This window comes from Arachis ipaensis, chromosome B2, assembly GCF_059453495.1.
Source record: "Arachis ipaensis isolate K30076 ecotype BB chromosome B2, ASM5945349v1, whole genome shotgun sequence".
Lineage (NCBI taxonomy): Eukaryota > Viridiplantae > Streptophyta > Magnoliopsida > Fabales > Fabaceae > Arachis > Arachis ipaensis.
Window position 1 is genome coordinate 116,558,574 of NC_142437.1, and position 19,796 is coordinate 116,578,369.

At 34.5% G+C, this 19,796-nt stretch overlaps 1 protein-coding gene across 1 annotated transcript; it reads left to right on the plus strand.

Moving 5' to 3' along the window:
- The first annotated feature begins 15,768 nt into the window (after positions 1-15,768).
- On the plus strand, positions 15,769-18,513 carry LOC107625958 (cytochrome P450 76T24-like). The gene is made up of 2 exons (XM_016328709.3): positions 15,769-16,821; positions 17,789-18,513. Exons 1-2 carry the CDS (start codon positions 15,901-15,903, stop codon positions 18,407-18,409), a joined length of 1,542 nt encoding a protein of 513 aa, XP_016184195.1. The 5' UTR covers positions 15,769-15,900; the 3' UTR covers positions 18,410-18,513.
- Positions 18,514-19,796: the final 1,283 nt, after the last annotated feature.

Genomic DNA, 19,796 nt, shown 5'->3' on the forward strand with positions numbered 1-19,796 from the left:
GAATTATCTATGTTAAATTTTATTTTCTAACTAAAACATGCCCTATTGTTAAACATTTTACCTTATGAATTGATCATATATAAAATTTTTAATATTAGTCTTTAGGGTATACGTTTTTCATTAAGATTTGGATATAACTTTAATTAAGTTATATTTGGTATATTTGAGTTTTTTGGTATATACCGAGATCAGAACTATAAAATATATATATTAAAATATAAATATATATTAAAAATAAATTAAATAATATGTATATTTATATACAAATACATTAATACTAATTTTACTAGTTAATTTTAGTATATAAATAATACTTTTGTTTTAAAATTATCACTTAAACTTTTTTTGCACCATTTATCTCTCAGTTGTTTTTAAAATCTTCAATAACATTCTTCGGTTTTTTTCTTTTCTGAATATTAGTTCTCTCTCATCATTATCTCTTTCATATCCAGCAAATCACTCTCTTCCAGGGGCGGAGCTAGGTACAAGAAAAGGGGGGCAATGTCCCCCCTAATTTTAATTTTTTATATGTAAATTATATGTAAATTTCAGTTTAGCCCCCCTTAAAATTTTATTTTAGTCTTATTTTATTGTGTAAATATTTTTTGCCCCTTCTAATATTTTTTCTAGCTCCGCCCCTGCTTTCTTCATTCTTTTTTCACCAATAGTGCCTGTGACGCAGCCATTCACTACTGTCTTATGGTGCAACGAATACCTCAACCACCGCCACAAGCTAACAATGTGAAATATCTGCTAAACACCTAATATGGGCTCATTTTAATATTTTTTTGGTGACTAAAAATAAAACACAACAAAAACAAAAACCTAAGAAAAAGAAGATATATTTTCAAAAAAAACTCGTGACCGAAAAATTGATCTTTTTCTCTCCGTACACTACTGTTGCATTAGCTAGTAACACCATCCTCCACCGCAATGAGAGGTGGGTATGTCCGAGGTGGACACTCAAGATCTCATGAACCAAAACAGAAACAAACGATGGAACTAGAAAACACAGAAAGAAAAGGGAAGAAAGTAAGAAGGGCTGAAGAAGAGGAAGGGTTCACTGGAAGTTTGTCCCTAGTACCAAGAGAGGAAGACTGGATGATAGAGGAAACAGAGAGACAAATAGTCTCTGCTCCAACAATCCGAACCTTCAGTGAAGCAGTAAAGGGAGGCTTAAAGCCAGTTAGGGAAGCAGAAATGGAGGATGACGAGTTTTCCTCAACCGAAGAAGAAGGGGATAGCTCAGAGGAGGAAGAGGAATCCGAACAAGAATAGAACCGAAGAACTATGGAGAAGAGCCAGCAACCAGATATCAGGGTGGAAAGAGTGGATGGAATTGTTAACTTCGTCCTTAATGAAGCTGCATTGAAGGCATTAAGACATCCCTGGTGGGATACCTTAATCGTGAAATTACTAGGGAGGAAAATCTCGTTACCGGTCCTCAGTAGAAGATTAGAGACAATGTGGGGGAAGCAAGGAAGTATTGAGGTTATTGACATAGGTAATGACTTTTTCATCGTCAAGTTTTTCTCACAGGAAGACCTAGATTTTGCGCTAACAGGAGGCCCATGGAAAATTTTCGATCACTATTTAGCCATTAGGCCATGGAAACCAAACTTCAATCCAGTTGAAGCCACAGTAGATACTATTGCAGCATGGGTGCGATTACCCGGTCTGGCGATTGAATATTATGATGAAGAGATGCTCAAGAAGATTGGTAATGTGATTGGTCAGACCATGAAAGTGGATGTGAACACAGCAGAGAAATCAAGGGGAAAATTTGCGAGGCTATGTGTGCAACTGGACCTTACCGCTCCCCTGGTGGCGCAATACTCCATTAATGGAGTGAAGTATGGAGTGGAATATGAAGGGTTATACAACATCTGCTTTGCCTGTGGTATGGTGGGACACGAGCAAAACAACTGCCCGAAAAAAGTCACAGTTGAAGAAACCCAGAAAGATCCACAAGCGGCCATGGAGGAGGGAACGAGAGTAGAAAAGACAGGAAGTGGAAACGATGGAAAGGAAAAGGGCAATACTGGAATTGGCACAAAAGAAAAGGGTAAAAAAGTAATAGGAGAAGGGAACAGTGCCTATGGACCCTGGATGACCGTCCAACAAATAACACGTGGTAAGAGGGCAGCAAAACAAAATACTGAAGCAAGTAGTGGAGGCAAGGGTGAGACGAGTAGTAGAAATACGATTGGAGAAAATGGTACGAATGGTACGAGGTATCATGTTTTAAGGAATATGGAGGGGACCAGCCCTGATGACCACAATACAGATCATGCTAATCATTTGAGAGAAGAGAACGTCACTTCCAAGGGAAAGAAGAATAATACTGAGAAAACAGTAACTGTTATGGAGCAACACCAAACCAAACCCTTTAACCAGAAAAAACCCCAAGCCAACAAAAACAAACAAGACACTAAAACAGCCCAACCCAAAGAAAAAACACAAACCATAAACCCAAAACAGAAAAACCAAAATGCTACCCAACAGACCCACCCTAAAAACCCAATAGAACCCCAACAAAGAATGACCATCACCCAAGAGCAAAATAACCTGATCCCTGCCAGCCTTGATTCGAAAAACACACCAGAAAACCACCCAAGATGCAACACCTACGAACCCCAGAGCACCCATGAGACAACCATGAATACACCACAAGATGCACATTTGGAACAGGAGATCGTACCAGAAACAATACAGGGTGACGAAATAATGGAGGAAGTTATGGAACCAGACCCAAAGCCTCCAGACCTCAACTCCATTGAAACAGAGGTAATGCTGGAAGCAATAATGAAATATGAGGAACAACAGCAACTATCTCACAAGATGATAGAAGATGAACTACAAGATGAAGTGCAAGAGGAGGGCATGCAACTTGCAGATGAGGAAGGAGATCAGGAAAGGGAGGACAATCCCTTGAATGATTAAGATGGTAAACACCTTCCCTATTATAACCTCAATGATTATTATGTCGTGGAACTGTAGAGGGGCGGCAAGCAGTGCTTTTTGTCACACCCTGAAGGAATTTGTTGGTATGCATAAGCCCAATGTAGTAATATTGCTAGAAATCCGGTGTAGTGGTGAAACAGCTGAGAGAACTATAAGAAATTGTGGCTTTGACCATTGGCACATTGAAGAAGCAGTAGGGTATAGTGGAGGAATTTGGGTTATGTGGAAGGATCCTGACCTAGTGATCAATGTCATTGAGTCAAAATTTCAGTATGTCCACATGAAAGTCCGTGGTGGAAATGAGGAAGAGTGGCTCCTAACTGCAGTGTATGCTAGTCCACATGAAAATAAAAGACGGGAGTTGTGGAATGAATTGAAGGGTGTTGGAGGGAGAATGACAGAGGACTGGTTAATGGTAGGAGATTTTAATGAAATTTCAGATCCGTCAGAAAAGAAAGGGGGAGGAAGAGTGGATACTAATGCCTGCAGAAGATTTAAGAACTGGATAAATGAATGTGCCATGATTGATCTTGGGGCAGTGGGAAACCGGTTTACCTGGAAAGGACCAAAGTGGGAGAATCTGGACAGGGTGTTCAAAAGGTTAGATCGTGTAATTGCAAATGCAGACTGGAGATTAAGGTTTCCGGAGGCGCGAGTCGATGTTTTGACTAGGATGAAATCAGACCACCACCCGCTTCTCATAACCACTAATCCAGGGGCTGGAAGAAGGAGGGAAAAGCCTTTTAGATACGAGGCTATGTGGAGTAGGCACTCAGAATTCCAGGACTTTGTGAAGCAAAATTGGAATTATAACTATCAAAACAACAGAACTCTGGAGACATTTTCCAATGAGCTCCTAAGATGGAACAAAGACATTTTTGGGCATGTGGGTAAACAAAAAAGGAGAATAATAAATAGAATAGCTGGAATCCAGAAAGCTGCTAACTACGGAAAAAATGCTTTTCTGGAAGAGTTGGAGGAGAAACTAAGAAAGGAGTTAGAGGAGTTGTTAGATAGAGAGGAAGAATTGTGGAAGCAGAAATCACGGGATCAATGGATGATAGACGGTGATCGGAACACAAAATATTATCACACTAAAACCATTGTTAGAAGAAGAAGAAATAGAATTTTGGCACTAAAAGACAATGACGGGGTTTGGACTATGGAAGAGCAGAAGCTGAAGCTTAAGGTCGTGGAGTTCTTCCAAACTCTGTATGCAGAAGACAACAACGAGGTAATTAATTTAGAGGAGAACCAGCACTACCCCCCTATAGAGGAAGAGCTTAAGAGAAAGATGGAAGTGAAGCCAACAGCAAGGGAAGTAAAGGATGCCATCTTCAATATCGGATCCTACAAAGCACCAGGGCCAGATGGTTTCCCTTCAATCTTCTTTAAAGAAAATTGGGAAGTGGTGAATGAGAGCATGATAAAGCTTGTGCAGCAATGCTGGTGTAACCCAGAGCAGGTTAAAGACTTGAATGAGACTTATATAACTCTAATCCCAAAAGTTAAACTGCCGGAGGCAATCAACCAGTTTCGACCCATCTCCCTATGCAACGTGAGCTACAAGTGCATTGCAAAAATTTTAGTGGAAAGACTAAAACCAATAATGAGAGATAGAATCGCACCCTTTCAATCTAGCTTTGTTCCGGGGAGACAAATTCAAGACAACATCCTGATTGCTAAAGAGTTAGCTCACATGATGAAGAGGGCTAGAGGAAAGAAGACCTTCATGGCCATCAAGTTTGATCTTGAGAAAGCCTACGACAGGCTAAAGTGGAGCTTCTTGAGAAAATGCCTTTATGATTTTGGACTAGGTGAAGGGATGATCATTTTAATCATGAACTGCATAAGCTCTGTGTCTTATAACATCCTATGGAATGGGGAGAAAACAACCAGCTTCAATCCATCCCGGGGGGTAAGGCAAGGAGATCCTATCTCCCCATATTTATTTGTGATAGCAATGGACAAGTTGTCTCAAATGATTGAAAAGGAGGTTGCGAAAGGCAGGTGGAGGCCAATAAGAGTAAGTAGAAAAGGGCCAGAGATATCTCATCTTCTCTTCGCCGACGACCTATTGGTTTTTGCGGAAGTGGGGACGGAGCAAATACAGAACATCCAAGATTGCATCAGCCTTTTTTGTGCTCAATCAGGGTTGAAAATCAGTGTGGAGAAAACATCTATAGTATTTTCAAACAATACCAGAAGAGCGGAAAGAAACCAGATTACTAGCATATGTCAATATCAGGAAAAAACCAGTTTGGGAAGGTACTTGGGAGCCATGATCAGTAACCATAGAAAAGGTAAAGACCGTTTCAAGAATATGATAGAGAAAGTACAAAGCAAGCTCAAAGGTTGGAAGGCCAACTGCCTATCTCTTGCGGGGAGGATAACCCTGGCCAAATCGGTCCTCAACCCAATAGCAAATTTTGAAATGCAACACTGTCATCTACCAAAGAGCATATGCAATCAACTTGAGAAGATGCAAAGAGGTTTCATATGGGGAGAATCGCAACAACAGAAGCGGATTCATCACATTAGTTGGAACACCCTATGCCTCCCGAAGGCCAAAGGGGGGGGGTTGGTCTTCGACATATGACGAAGGTCAATGATACTTTTTTAATAAAACTCATATGGAAACTGATCACTGACAGGGATGCGTTGGTCACCAAAGTCTTCTCCCAGAGATACATATACGGCAGGAATAATACAGGGGGTTTGTATAGCAAACATGCAGATTCACCTCTATGGAAAGAGATTGTCAAACTCTGGCCTCTACTAATAGAGAATTGCAATTGCAACATAGGTGACGGTAGGAAAACTCTGTTCTGGCTTAATAGATGGGTTCAAGATGAAGAATGCTTGATCACAAAGAAACTTCTTCACACCGATAACATTGACATCACAGCAACAGTGGCAGATATGACAGATGAAAGTGGAGAATGGGATTTTCATGAATTGAGAAGGGTGCTCCCGCAAACAATCTTAGAGAAGATTCAAGCTATACCCCCACCAAAATAAGGAGTGGAAGACACCATAAAGTGGAACCATAACTCGAATGGTGAAGTTACGGTTTCATCAGTGTACAAATTCCTGACAAAAAATAACCAACAGGAAGAATTGCCGATGTGGAAACATATATGGAAGTGGAGAGGAATGGAGAGAATTAAAGTCCTAATGTGGAGGCTAGCCCATGGCAGAATCTTAACGGCGGGAAGAAAAGCAAAAATTATGGGAACAAATCCAAGTTGTCATAATTGCCCTAATCAGCCTTAGACATTGCTTCATGCCTTTCGGGATTGCCCACAAGCAGCAAAAATTTGGAGCCAGCTAATACAACCAACTGCAACAGCCATCTTCTTTGGTACGGATTTAACAAACTGGCTAAAACTAAATATGGAAAATAGCTTTGGAACAGCATCTGAACACTCCTGAAAGGATGAATTTTTTGTGACTTGTTGGTTGATATGGAAATGGAGAAACCAAGAAGTGCATTCCTTCCCCTTCAAAAGACCCAGAAATACAGTTAAAGTAATAAAATCTACAATCAGCAACTATACAGAAGCACTGCTAAAGAGAAAAAACGGAAGATCCAATACCCCCTCTAATAGGGAACGAGTAATCTGGTACCCACCTCCTCAAGGGTGGGTGAAATTGAACACTGATGGAGCATATAGGGAGAAAACAAAAGAAGCGGGGAGTGGCGGCTTGCTAAGAACACATGAAGGGGAATGGATAGGAGGTTTTACCGCAAGACTGGGAAATTGTCAAATTATGCAGGCAGAATTGTGGGGTGTTCTCCATGGGCTTAGGATGGCATGGGATTTGGGTATGAGGAGAGTAGTTATAGAAGTTGATTCAATAAAAGTGTATGAAGAGATAAAGCTCAAGCAGAATACACAACGCTTTAATCCCCTCCTTAGAGAAATTGACGAGCTACAAAAAGACCCTGGGAGCTCAACTTTCAACACATCTTAAGAGAAGGAAACATGTGCGCAGATTGGCTTGCCAAAGAAAGTTTCAAAAGGAAAAATGGGTTTCACTTCATCGACAGTATGCCTGAAGGAATGGAGTCTCTGTATATGAATGATAGAAGAGAAATAGTCATTGTAGACAATTAGTTTTTTTTCCTTGGGCCTTGGCCCCGATGGTTCACCAAAAAAAAAGAAGATATATTTTCTGCTATAATCTCAATTAAACTATGCCTAGGTAGCAGTCATTCCGTGTATAGAAGCTTATTTCGCACAGCATGCTTCGCCATGTAGTTAGTAGCAGTGTTAGCAGTCCGTTGGATTATGGCCAAATTCACCGTCCAGCTCCTATTACGAAGTTCTTAAATTTTGCCAATAAAATTCTGATGCACACCAAAAGAATAACGCATGATAGTATGATAGGCATTAATGCAGTCAGTTTCACAAATAACTTCTCTAAAGTCATCATCCCACACCAAACAAAGACCTCACAAGATACCAAACAATTCACACTGAACAATGCCAACCTCTGGTATAGTACTGGAACATTCCTTAATCCAATTTCCCGAGTGATCCCGAAGAATACACCCAAAACCAGCCACATGCTGATAGTCCAAGACACTAGCATCACAATTAAGTTTGATCACAGAGATAGGTAGAGAAGTCCAAGAAAAAGGAGTAGAATTCGGGTTTATACTAACCCCAAAATCATACAAATCACCACAATCTTTTACTGCATGCTTTATTAAATGAACAACTGTTGAAGTACTCAAGGAACCCTCAATATTAAAAAAGTCGTTATTACGGTCATGCCAAATCCACCAAACTGCCGCCGAGAAGAGGCACTCACAAACATGAGTATTATAATTAATCCAGCTATGGAAGTCCCTATCAAGATCAGCCACAATGCGCCCAATACCCAAACGATTCCAAACTGCCCGGACTTTTGGGCAATTCCAGAAGCAATGAAAAAGGTCCTCCTCTATCAGGTTGCAGCGTTGGCATATCGGGGAGCTAGCTAGACTTCAGCGGTACCAAAACTGTTGGTCGACAAGGCATTGTGAATTCCAAGCCACATAAGAAGCTTAACCTTTTCTAGAACTTGCAGCCACCAAAGCCAGAGATAATTGTCCTCATGATTTCATTGAATGGTCTGTTGTAAAAACCAATCATAGCCATATTTGGCTGAGTAAACCTTTGTACTCGAGTTTCTCCATGCCCACCTAGGACCAAAATCACCATGCAAGGCTGGTTGGATAGAAGACAGCTTGATTTTAAACACATCGTCAATAGAGTGCATAAGACATTCCAATCCCAGCGGTTATGAACCCATACATCCTCCACCTTCAAAGATGTATGCAGAGATGTGAACAAAAAAGGGGACACGCTCAATCAAACAGCCCTCCGGGTACTGTGAACCGAACCAGAAAGATTGAGAAAGTGACCCAATGCTCTAAGAAAATCCCTCTAGCATCTTGTTCTTAATCTTCATTATGTCATGCAAAATGTCCGAAGCATTATTTGTGATCACCGTATCCAACATCAAAGAATCAGGCACATACTTAGCCTTCAACATTCGCACCCAGAGCTTATGCGAATTATGCAACAACTGCCAAAGAAGTTTGCCCATCAAAGCCAAATTAGCACACTTCGTGTCTCTAACATCAAGGCCACCAAACTTAAGGGGAGTAATAACTGTATCCCACTTAACTAAGTGAAGACACCTTTCATCAATTTTTTTCTTTCAAAGAAAAGCTCTCAGAACAGAATCAATTTTTTTGCAAATAGAGGTAGAAAACAGAGAAACTTGCATATGATAAATAGGTAAAGTAGAAGTAACAACTGATTTAATCAAGCAAAGTCTACCTGCTCTATTGAGGAGTCTTCTCCTTTAATTTGCCAATCTAAATTTGATTTGGTTCAAAGTATCCGCAAAAGAGGCCTTAGAAGCTCTTGGAAGCCCAATGTTGACACCTAAATATTTTTCCAAGTCATTAGTCAGCCGAATAAGAGAAATCCTGATAAAAAACCTCCCTTCTACTATTAGAGATATTTTTGGAGCAAAGCGCTTTGGATTTTTCAAAGTTAATCTTCATACCAGATGCCTTGCAAAAAAGGTGCATAGTCCTTATAACATTCTGAACCTGAGTCTTGATAGCCTTACAAAATGAGAGAAGATCATCAGCAAACATAAGGTGAGACATACGCGGATCACCCTGAGAAACAACCATAGCTTCCCAACCACCAGAGCAAACTTGAGAATCAATAAAAGTGGCTAACCGCTCCATATAATGAATATTTATTTTTAATATATTTTTCTTTGTGTCCCACTAAATATTTCTCATCATAATAATAGAAAAGGCCCTTATCACGTCGTTGTTTGATCTTGCAGCTGAGAGTCGACGATGAGTAATTCTGCCACTGCTCCCCTGAGTTTGAATGGATGCCTTTTCTGGTGTCGTGACCATGGGTGCTACATTTGGCGTGGCCGAACGGACCAGTAGTGGGGTCCGAGCCAAACTAAATTGGGTAGGGAAGTTACTGGATGGGCTGCGTCCTCCATGCGGTCTCAAGCTAAGCTGAGTAGCTTGAAATTTCTACTCATGCAGTTTGGCTAACGAAACCGCTTCCACATACATCTTTGGTTTTGCCAACTTCAACTCACACTTCAAAGCATCCATGAGTCCTACCACGAAAAGGGAGATAAGCTAGTCTTCTCTGAGTTCGGTGACCTGGTTTGAGAGCTCCTCAAAGTGGTATTAATAATTGGCCACGGTGGTTTGCTGTTTAAGCTCTTTGAGCGCCGCCTTGGGTTCATGAAAAATATTATGGCCGAATCTCACGCGTAAGGCTTCGAGGAATCCTTCCCAATTGTAGTTGATGGCATTGTTGACGCAGCATCGATACCAGGTGTAAGCTGGTCCCGTGAGGTGGAACGATAGCATTCACATCCGCCATGCCTCCCAAACCACATACAATTCAAAATACTCCCTAGCACGGAAGGTCCACTCCTAGACCCCAACTCCGTCAAACATGGGAAGCTCAGATCGTGATCCCTTCGACCACCACAATTGGTAAGTCTCCCCCATCGACTCAACCGGATCGTAATTCTCCAATGGCTCTAAGGTTGATTTCTTCAGCTTTAAGGTTTTTCTGAGCATCCGCTCAATGTCCTTCATGGTGGTCTATGGTCTTTACACTACAAGAAAAATACTGAGAACCATCGGATTTACCTCGAATTTAGTATCCGACATTAGCGGCAAGTTTTTTGTCGGATTTACTGTCAGAATTGGCAATGAATTCGTCAACCTAAAATATGTTTTTATAAGATTTTTATTTAAATAAAAAAAATTAAAATTATGTTTTCGAAATTAGAATAGAGATTTTCTAATTCATAAATATTTGTCTGTCATTGTTTAATTTGTTTTTTTATTTTATTGTTTGGTTGATATATTAATTTGTAGTCTAAGTCGTTGGATCGTGAGACAACACTGGTGGAGACTTTCAAGTATTCCCATACTTTGAAGGCAAACAAGGAGAAAATTGCTGACGAGTGGTCGGCAACCCATTATGTGAGTTTAAATTAATCCTAAATTTTAGCTTCATTTGGTTTAAAGTCAATTATTTAACTATTATCCTAAAAAAAAAAAAAAACTAACGTGCGTAATGCAGGAGGAGTATCAGCAGAGGTTGGAGACTGCGACCACAAATCTTAGTCTCTTGGTGGAGCCGACGAAGTTGGCTCCAAGACCTCAATTGTGGATTCCGACAAAATTTGGCACAAGACCACCTCTGAATCACACAAGAATCGTCGTTTTAGGTTGGCCTCATTCTTCGCCAGTGGCCTCCTCTCCTCTGCGTTAGCGGCTTCTTCTGCCTCTGCCACCAGCCTTGCTGATCCCCAGAAAGTTATCGACCTGAGAGAGGAGGTGCAGAAGCTAATACAGAAGTTTCACGAGCAGCAGAAGCAGTCCGAGCAGAAGTATCAAGAGATTCTTGCATGCGTTGCCGCCAGCTCGGACCTGACAGAGAAGAGGAGGAGGATGAAGAAGAAGAGGAAGATGTTAAAGAGGGATTTTTTGTCCCTCCAACAAAAGGAACTGACACGTGACACACCTGGGATTGGTAGCCGTTTGCTATTCGGTTGTAGGGATCGTTTTGTCTATTTTTTTAGTGAATAGGGACCTGGATGAGGTTTAAAGATGATTAGGATGCGTTATGTCTTACGGAAAAAAGGTCAGGGACTGAAAAGGGTATTTACCCAAGAATCAATTTTGAACATTCTTCACTATTATTTTGAGTTTGTATCACTTGAAATATTGTGTGACAGAGTGGGTCAAAGAAAGATATTTACGTGTATTTTTACTTTATACAATTTAAATTTAATTTTATTAAAAAGAACTTATTCAATATTTGTAGACACGCACAATAAATATTCTAAAAAAAAAGTTATTTTTATTATTTTAGAGGTCATTGAAAAACTGCATGCAATAGGAGAAGAAAATAAATAAATGTTAAAAGAAAAATCACAAAAATACGAAGAATAAAGTTAATATTTAAAGAGTAAAAAAATAAATATACAATTCAATTTCAGTTTACATATATAGTAATGCAAATATCATATACCTAATTATAACAAAAAACTCTATTATTAATTAATGCTTAATAGAAAAGAATTGGATGACACAATAAATACATTAAAAATCTATATTTTTTTATTTTTTTTCTATAAAAGTTTGTAATTGTTATACTCTAGAAAAACCAACAATGAATAAATTGAACAAAATTTTACATTCAAAAATTAAGGTGTTGCAAAATATATTAAACAAAATACAATTGTACGGTGACATACTCTATTCTTCAGTCTTCTCCCCCATCATAAAATGGGACAACATAATTGAACACACTACTATTTTAGTTGGTGGTAGGTTGTCTTTTCTTAATTATTGATACTATTTTAAGATAGAGTTTAGCTATTTCGTATCTTTAAGATATATGTTAAGATTATAAATTTAAAAAAATATTTATTAAAAATAAAAAATTTAAATTTTAATATATTTATTTTATATTTATTAAAATAATATATTTAAAATATTTTACTAATAATAATTTTATTATGTACTTTTAGAATATATAATAATTAAATTCTTTTAAAATTATATTTGACTTATTAAAATGGTAGGGTGTTCAAATTAAAGTTACCAGTACCATGATTATTATTAATATTGAAATTCTATTATTGGTTAATGCTTAATCGAAAAAATATATGCTGGGTGACCAAATTAATTTTGTAATTAAATCTAATTAAATATTTTAAGATATTTTTTTATTTATCTTATATTTAGATATTCAACTTTCAAGCAACATCTTCTTTTTCTCTTATTCTTTTCTCTTCTTCTTTTTTTTTTTTCTACTTCTCTTTCATTTTTCTACATTTTTTAGTTTATTTATTTGATTATTTTTTGCGTATTTTTTAAAATTTTATATGCTTAAGTAGAAGAAGAAAAAAAAGAAAAAAAATGCATAAAAAACCACAAAAATTCTTTATGCAAAAAAAAAAAAAATTTACCACAATAAACATATAAGTTTTTAAGGTAAACCTAACTTTTAGGAGAAAAATAAAGGAAGGAAATATAAAAATTTATTGAAGAAGAATACAAAAATTTTACGAAGACAAACGCATATAATAAATAATTGTTTGAAGGTAAACACACAATCTTTTGAAAAGAAAACAAAGAAAAAAATATATAGAAATTTATTGATAATATACGTAAATTGTGATATTTAACTAAAATTCATGTTTTATACTTTTGTACCATTCAATTTTAACCAAAATGCTGAAAACTTGTTATAGTTTTCACATATGTGAAAGATGATACTTTAAAACAAGAAGATTAGTATAGTGAAAAAGTAAAAGTTACTATTTATTTATTATTATTTGTAGAAGTTGAAAATATAATAACTTCTCAGAAATATCATTATAAAACTTCTGCAATTATATAGAAGATTAAAGTGTAAAATTACTGGTACGGTCTAAAAAACTAAAAGAATCACACTACCCTTACCTTGCATATAACTCTTAACTAGGACTATATATATTAGCTCCATAGAGATAGATTAGCCACATACACATATGAGAACCGATGACGATAATCATGGAGTATCTAGTATTACTTCTTACTAGAATGAGACCCGCACGATACGCGGAAAGGTAAATTAATAATAGTATATAATAAATATTAAAAATTATTATATTTTATAGAAATAAATTAAATATGTATAAATTGAAGTTAAATTTAAAAAAATATTTTATTTTAAATAATTTATAATATAAAAGATTTGGATGTTAGAGTTATACAAAGTAATATTTTTATTTGGTGGTTTGATTTTTGCATTTTTTTTAGTTGATGGACTTAGTTATCTTATGTGGTCGCTCGTCCTCCTTTTTTTTTTTGGTTGTTAGAGTTGCTGCTTTTTTCTTTTTGTCGTAGGTTTTTGTGAAGATATATTCTTTATGAATTGTTGAGTTTGATGTACTTTCTATTGTGTTATTTGGTTCCATCTTTGTATGTATGTTCTTCTTCCGAAGATGTGTCTTGAATTTGTATGGTTTTCTTTCTCCTTAATCTCTTGATGGGGTGGTGCTTCAATGTCATTATTTTTCTGAAATGTCATTAGATTTGAAGCAGTTGTGCCCAATAAATTTTTTGCGTCGCCATCAAATAGTACAAAAGTTGTTGTAACACTTTGATCTGAAACATTTAATTGAATTATGAACCTAAAATAAGTATTGGGTTAACAACTAATAATTTGATAGATGAGATTATGAAAAGTATATAGAGTTACCTTATTGTTGGATATTGTGGTGTTTAATTACATGTGCCACAAATGTAGTTGTTTCTTTTTTTTATATGCTTTCTTCTGAAACTTTTTATATTTAACATAGTTTCATCCTAATTTGTCATCAATTTCGTTTATAGTTGCTAAAATTATGACGATCTTTTTCCCATTCCAATATTCAATTTATATTATCATTAGGTATATGGTATTTGAGTAAGTATGAATGTATGATGTATGTTGTGATTTTTTTTTGTCATACCTGATCATCAGATTCTCATTGCATGACCATTAGATCTTGGATAGTTATTCGTTTTCTAATCGTTCTGCTTTGAAAGAATGATACTCTATTGAGTAAGTTTGAGATGTACAGTTCGAAAATAAATTTTTTGTGCTATATTTGATGTTATGTGAAGGAATATTGATAAGAGACTTATATATGTAGTTTAAATGGTATGAAATTTAAATACTTATAACGTAAAATTTATTATGATTAATAATATTATTATGACATTTGTAATAAGAATGTTTATTATCTTTAGTGAGTTATTTATAAAAATTAATAAATTAATTGTTGCGGTTATAAATTTATTGTATTGTTTATAACGATAAAGATATAATAAATATAGGAATATGAATTCAATGTATTTGTAGGTTACAAATTTATTGGATTCTATTTTTTAGTTTTTTATTTGTATATTTTATTTTTTTTGCTGATTTGGAAATAATAGTTGATTTGGCAAGAATTGAGTGGTTAATTCTAAAGTTATGCTAAATAAACAATATTGCTGATATGATATTAGTAGGAGGAAAGAAATATCCAAAAATAATGTGATGCATGTTTATGTATCTACTTTTATATATTAAGAATAGATAATTTCTTTTGAGTTCGTAAGCATTATTATTCATCAAATTCTCAAATCCAAATTAGCCATGAGAACACCTAAATCAACCAAATTCCCACTAAGACCTAATATTGGCGTTTTGATACCTAGTGTTTTTTCACATTGAAATATAAGTATTTTTTCAAATTCTATATATCTCTTGTTTGTAAATGAAACAAAATAAAATAAAATTGTGTTTTATTTTATTTTAAATGAATTAAAATGGTTTATATCTCGTTTATAAACGAGATATAAACCATTTTAATTCGTTTAAAATATGTAAAAAATAAAAATTAATAAAAATAAAATATTTAAATTATTTATTTAAAAAAAATTCCCTTATTCTACTCATTTAAGAACTCTCTAGAAAAACTAACAATGAATAAATTGAACAAAATTTTATATTCAAATAATACATTATGGTGTTGGAAAATATCTTTAACAAAATATAATTGCACGGTCACATAAGACACATATTCTCTTCTCCACCCATCATAAAATCCGACAACATAATTTAACACAACTATTTTAGTTGGTTGTAGGTATTTTCTCAATTATTGATGCATTTTAAGATGAGTAATGCTAGGTGGCCAGCAACTTTTGTCATTTGTAGTCATCAAATAGCCATCAATGATGGTTTTAATGGTGTGAGATTGATGTGAGATTTCATCCAATAGTTCATTTTTCTTTGCTAGTTACATGCTGGCCAAAATTTTACAAAGTTGCTGGTCCCCTAAACTTTTCCATATTAAAATCCTATAGTTGGTAAGTGTTAATCGGAAAGAAATAAATGTTACGTGACCAAATCAAATTTGTAACTAAATCTAAATAAATATTTTTAAAAACATGTTTTTTATTTATCTTATATTTAGGTGTTTAATTTTCACAATTTTTTTTCTTATTATTTTCCTTCTCCTTCGTTTTCTTTTTCTTCTTTTTCTACTTCTCTTTCATTCTTCTACATCTTCTCTTTCTTCTTATATATTTTTTTATTTATTTATTTGATTTTTTTTTGTGTATTTTTAAAATTCGTATGCATAAAAAGAAGAGAAAAAGAAAAAAAAATTGAAAAATGCATAAAAGATCATAGAAATTCTTTGCACAAAACCAAAAAATTAATCGTATGGTTTAAAAAAATTAAAACAATCACACTACCCTTACCTTGCATATAAGATATAACTCTCAATTAGGGCTATATATATATAAGTTCCATAGAGAGTAGCCACATACACATATGAGAATCAATGATGATCATGGAGTATCTAGCATTACTTATAGTTTCTTTTGTGTCCATAAGCATTATTATCCATCACATTTTCATCAAATCCAAATTAGGCATCAGAGCACCTAAATTAACCAAATTCCCACCAGGACCTAAACCTTTACCAATCATAGGAAACATCTTAGAACTTGGTACCCAACCTCACCAAGCACTTGCTAAGCTTTCTCAAACATATGGACCAATAATGACTCTTAAGCTTGGTACCATAACCACCATAGTTATCTCATCTCCTATGTTAGCCAAACAAATCCTCCAAAAATATGACCAAATTTTTTCTTATAGAACAATTCCGGATACCATTAAAGCACTTGATCACCATTTGTATTCAGTGGGATGGTTGCCACCTTCGACTCAATGGAGGATCCTAAGACGAGTTTGTGCTACGAAAGTGTTCTCTCCACTAAAACTTGATTCCACGGAAGTTCTTCAACAAAAGAAACTGCGAGAATTAATGGATTTTGTGAAAGACAAAAGTGAAAAAGGCGAAATTTTGAATTTCAGTGAGACTTGTTTTACAACTGTACTTAATTTTATATCTAACGCTTTCTTTTCTATGGATTTAGCTCATTACGACTCTTCTAAGTCTCAAGAATTCAAGGATATAATTTGGGGCATTGGGGAAGAATCAGGAAGGCCTAATGTGGTGGATTTCTTCCCATTTCTTAGATTCCTTGATCCACAAGGTGCACGTGCAAGGATGACCAAGTATAATGAAAAGTTGATAGCTTTTGTTGATGGTCTTATAGAAGAAAGATTGAATTTAAAGGTTCTAGAAATGGAGACTACCAATAAAAGAGGCAAAGATGTTTTAGATTCTGTTTTAGAAGTTATGTTGGAAGACAATTCTCAAGTGACTCGTCTCCATGTTGTGCATCTCTTTCTGGTGAGTATCTTGTCCAATCCATCAAATATTTCAAGGTTTAGCTTTTGAAATTATTTTTTTTGGGCTACAAAGTTGAATACTTAATTACATTCTTTTTGTTAGTATGTTTATATAAAGTTTAATTTTGATATTGTAAAAAATTTTACACAATTATCTAATCAATTTTATACTTTTAAATCACTTTTGAAGTAGTGGATTATTTGAAAATGAGGAAGTATAGGGAGCCAATAAAGTATTTATACAATGTGTATAATAGGGGGATAGATATGTTCGATTTAGTAAGATATCAGATGTTTATTATCCTTGGTATCCGGATGGTTATTCTGGATAGTATGGATGTATTGTGTTTGAGAAATTAGTAGTATTTTATCTTGGATGTTCATTTTTTAACTCATATTGAGCCAAATAAATAACTCATTATACACATTGTATAAATACTTCATTGGCCCCTAACGGGATTCTTTGAAAATTAATTACTTTTGTTAACATGGTAATACAATGATTGGTTATGATGAGTAAATAATATTAGGATAAATTATTTTGATTTCTTTTAACATTAGATAATATTACATATGACATCTTTCTTTTATAAAAATGTACACAAGTTTTTCTTAAGGTTCATCGAGTTATTTATATAAGAACCAGTACTATTGTGCATATGTTTTGTAACATTTGACACAGAACTTCTTTAGAAAAATAATATTGAAGGATAATAATTTGATATGACAAATTAAAGAATGTCTTGAGTAAAATGCTTCACATAATATTATTAGTTTATTACACTTTAATAATTAGCAATTTGTTGCGCAAACACTAATATATTAAATACTATTTTTTTTGTTAATGAGCTACAGTTCAAATGGCATAATTTTTCTATACTTACCTAAAAGTCGTGGGTTCGAGAATCTTAACTTCGGAAAAAAAAAAAAACTATTTCATCTTTTGTATTTTTGGAAAATTTTGTTAGATTTTATTTGTGGCTGGAGTAGACTCAACATCAATCACCATAGAATGGGCAATGGCAGAGTTATTACGTAATCCAGAAAAATTGGAAAAACTTAGAAAAGAGCTTCATTGTGTTCTTGGCAAAGGTGAACAAAATCTTGAACAAATTGAAGAATCACATATCTCAAAGCTTCCTTTTCTAAGAGCAGTGGTTAAAGAAACTTGGCGCTTGCATCCACCTGCCCCATTATTAGCACCACACAAGGCACTCGAAGATGTTGAGATAACTGGATTCATGATACCTAAGAATGCACAAATTTTGGTTAATGTATGGGCCATGGGAAAAGATTCAAGTATTTGGGAACATCCAAATGAATTCATGCCTGAAAGATTCTTAGATAGTAAAATTGATATTCATGGACATGATTTTGAATTAATTCCATTTGGTGCTGGAAGAAGGATATGCCCTGGATTGCCATTGGGTTATAGAAGTGTGCACATTGCGTTGGCTACTCTTCTAAATGGCTATGATTGGAAGCTAGCAAATGGACAAAAATCAAAAGATTTGGATATGTCTGAGAAATTTGGACTTACTTTGCATAAGGCTCAACCTCTCCAAGCCATTCCCATAAAATCACAATAATGAAGATGATGCTTATTACAAAAGAGCAATCTTACTCTTCTTAACAAAAATATTTAAAAGACAATAAAAATCAGTTCAAAATAGTTTAAAATCTCCTTACTTTATGTATTTTATAATTATTGTTGAAATAAATTAACAAATTTAGAGCCAACGAGTAATATCTCAAATGACATAATCTTTTCATTCTCATTTAGAGGTTTTAGATTCGAGTCTCATTCCTAACTTTAAAAAAAAATTAATAAGTTTATATGTGTAATAAATATATAATTATATATATAAAATTATGAATGCTAAATTAAATAAAATAATTTAAAATTATTATCTTTTTTAACATTACTCTTTTTTAAATACTTTTTTATTTTGTAGACTTTATAAAGCATTAAATAATAACTACACTCGATCGAATAATTCAAGTTAGTTATCGTTTTTTATATATAATTATACATATGGATTAAGATGATGATTAAGAATATTTTGGTTGTATAGATAAAATTTAAGGAAAATTTTATATATAGAAATTAGAAAGTTATCCTTATTGGTATTTTATATATAGTTAACTTCTTACTTGAAAAATAACGCTAAGAAATTAATTTTTTTAGTTAACATCAACAATTTTTTTAAAAATTATTTTACTAGATTTTTAAAATTATTACCCAACCGCAGAAGCACCAACCTAGATGAGAGATTTATTTTGCTAGCAAATAGTGAGAAGCAGGGGATGGATGGAAAATGCATTTTGCTATAGATTCACGTATACATGAATTGTGAGGTTACTTTTGGAGTTTTACCCTGACTCAAAGAGGAAGTGTGATCTGTGATTCCATTTTCTTCTGCCAATAATAATCTCATCATCATCTTCCAGCAATTTCCAGGGCAAGGAGGGTTGATGTTGTCATAATATATATCCTTTTTATGTCTTTGTTGCCATTACTTTATCTGATTGGACAGTGTATTGGCTAACTCAGCGAGGAGAGAAGGAGTTGTTTGATGAAACATTTGTACTCTTGCATTTCTCGCTTTAGATTAATTTTACACAGTGATAAGTCATCAAAAATATACATGGGACAGTTCGACCTGTTTGGTCGGAAAACGGCTTGTTCAGCAAATTAAAGTATATTTTAATACAATCCTACTACGTTACTAACAGCATTTCTGCGAACTTCTGCCAACTCTTATTTATAACTGTGTTTAATGGAAGTGTCTTTGTGGATGTATCTAATAAAAATGTCTTTTTTATAGCTGTATTTAGTAAAAGTGTCTTTAAAGATATATTTTTTGGATGTGTCTCTTTATATATGTGTTTAAAATATAATAATTAATTATTGTTGGCAATAAGTTGGCAGATAATATATTGGTACCCTATACTTTTCCATATTTTAAATATAAT

Bases quoted from the DNA above. Each gene is read 5' to 3' on its own strand.
- LOC107625958 (XM_016328709.3), top strand. From the start codon at position 15,901: ATGATGATCATGGAGTATCTAGCATTACTTATAGTTTCTTTTGTGTCC. The intron at 16,822-17,788 runs GTGAGTATCTTG...AAATTTTGTTAG, and splicing joins ATGTTGTGCATCTCTTTCTG to ATTTTATTTGTGGCTGGAGT.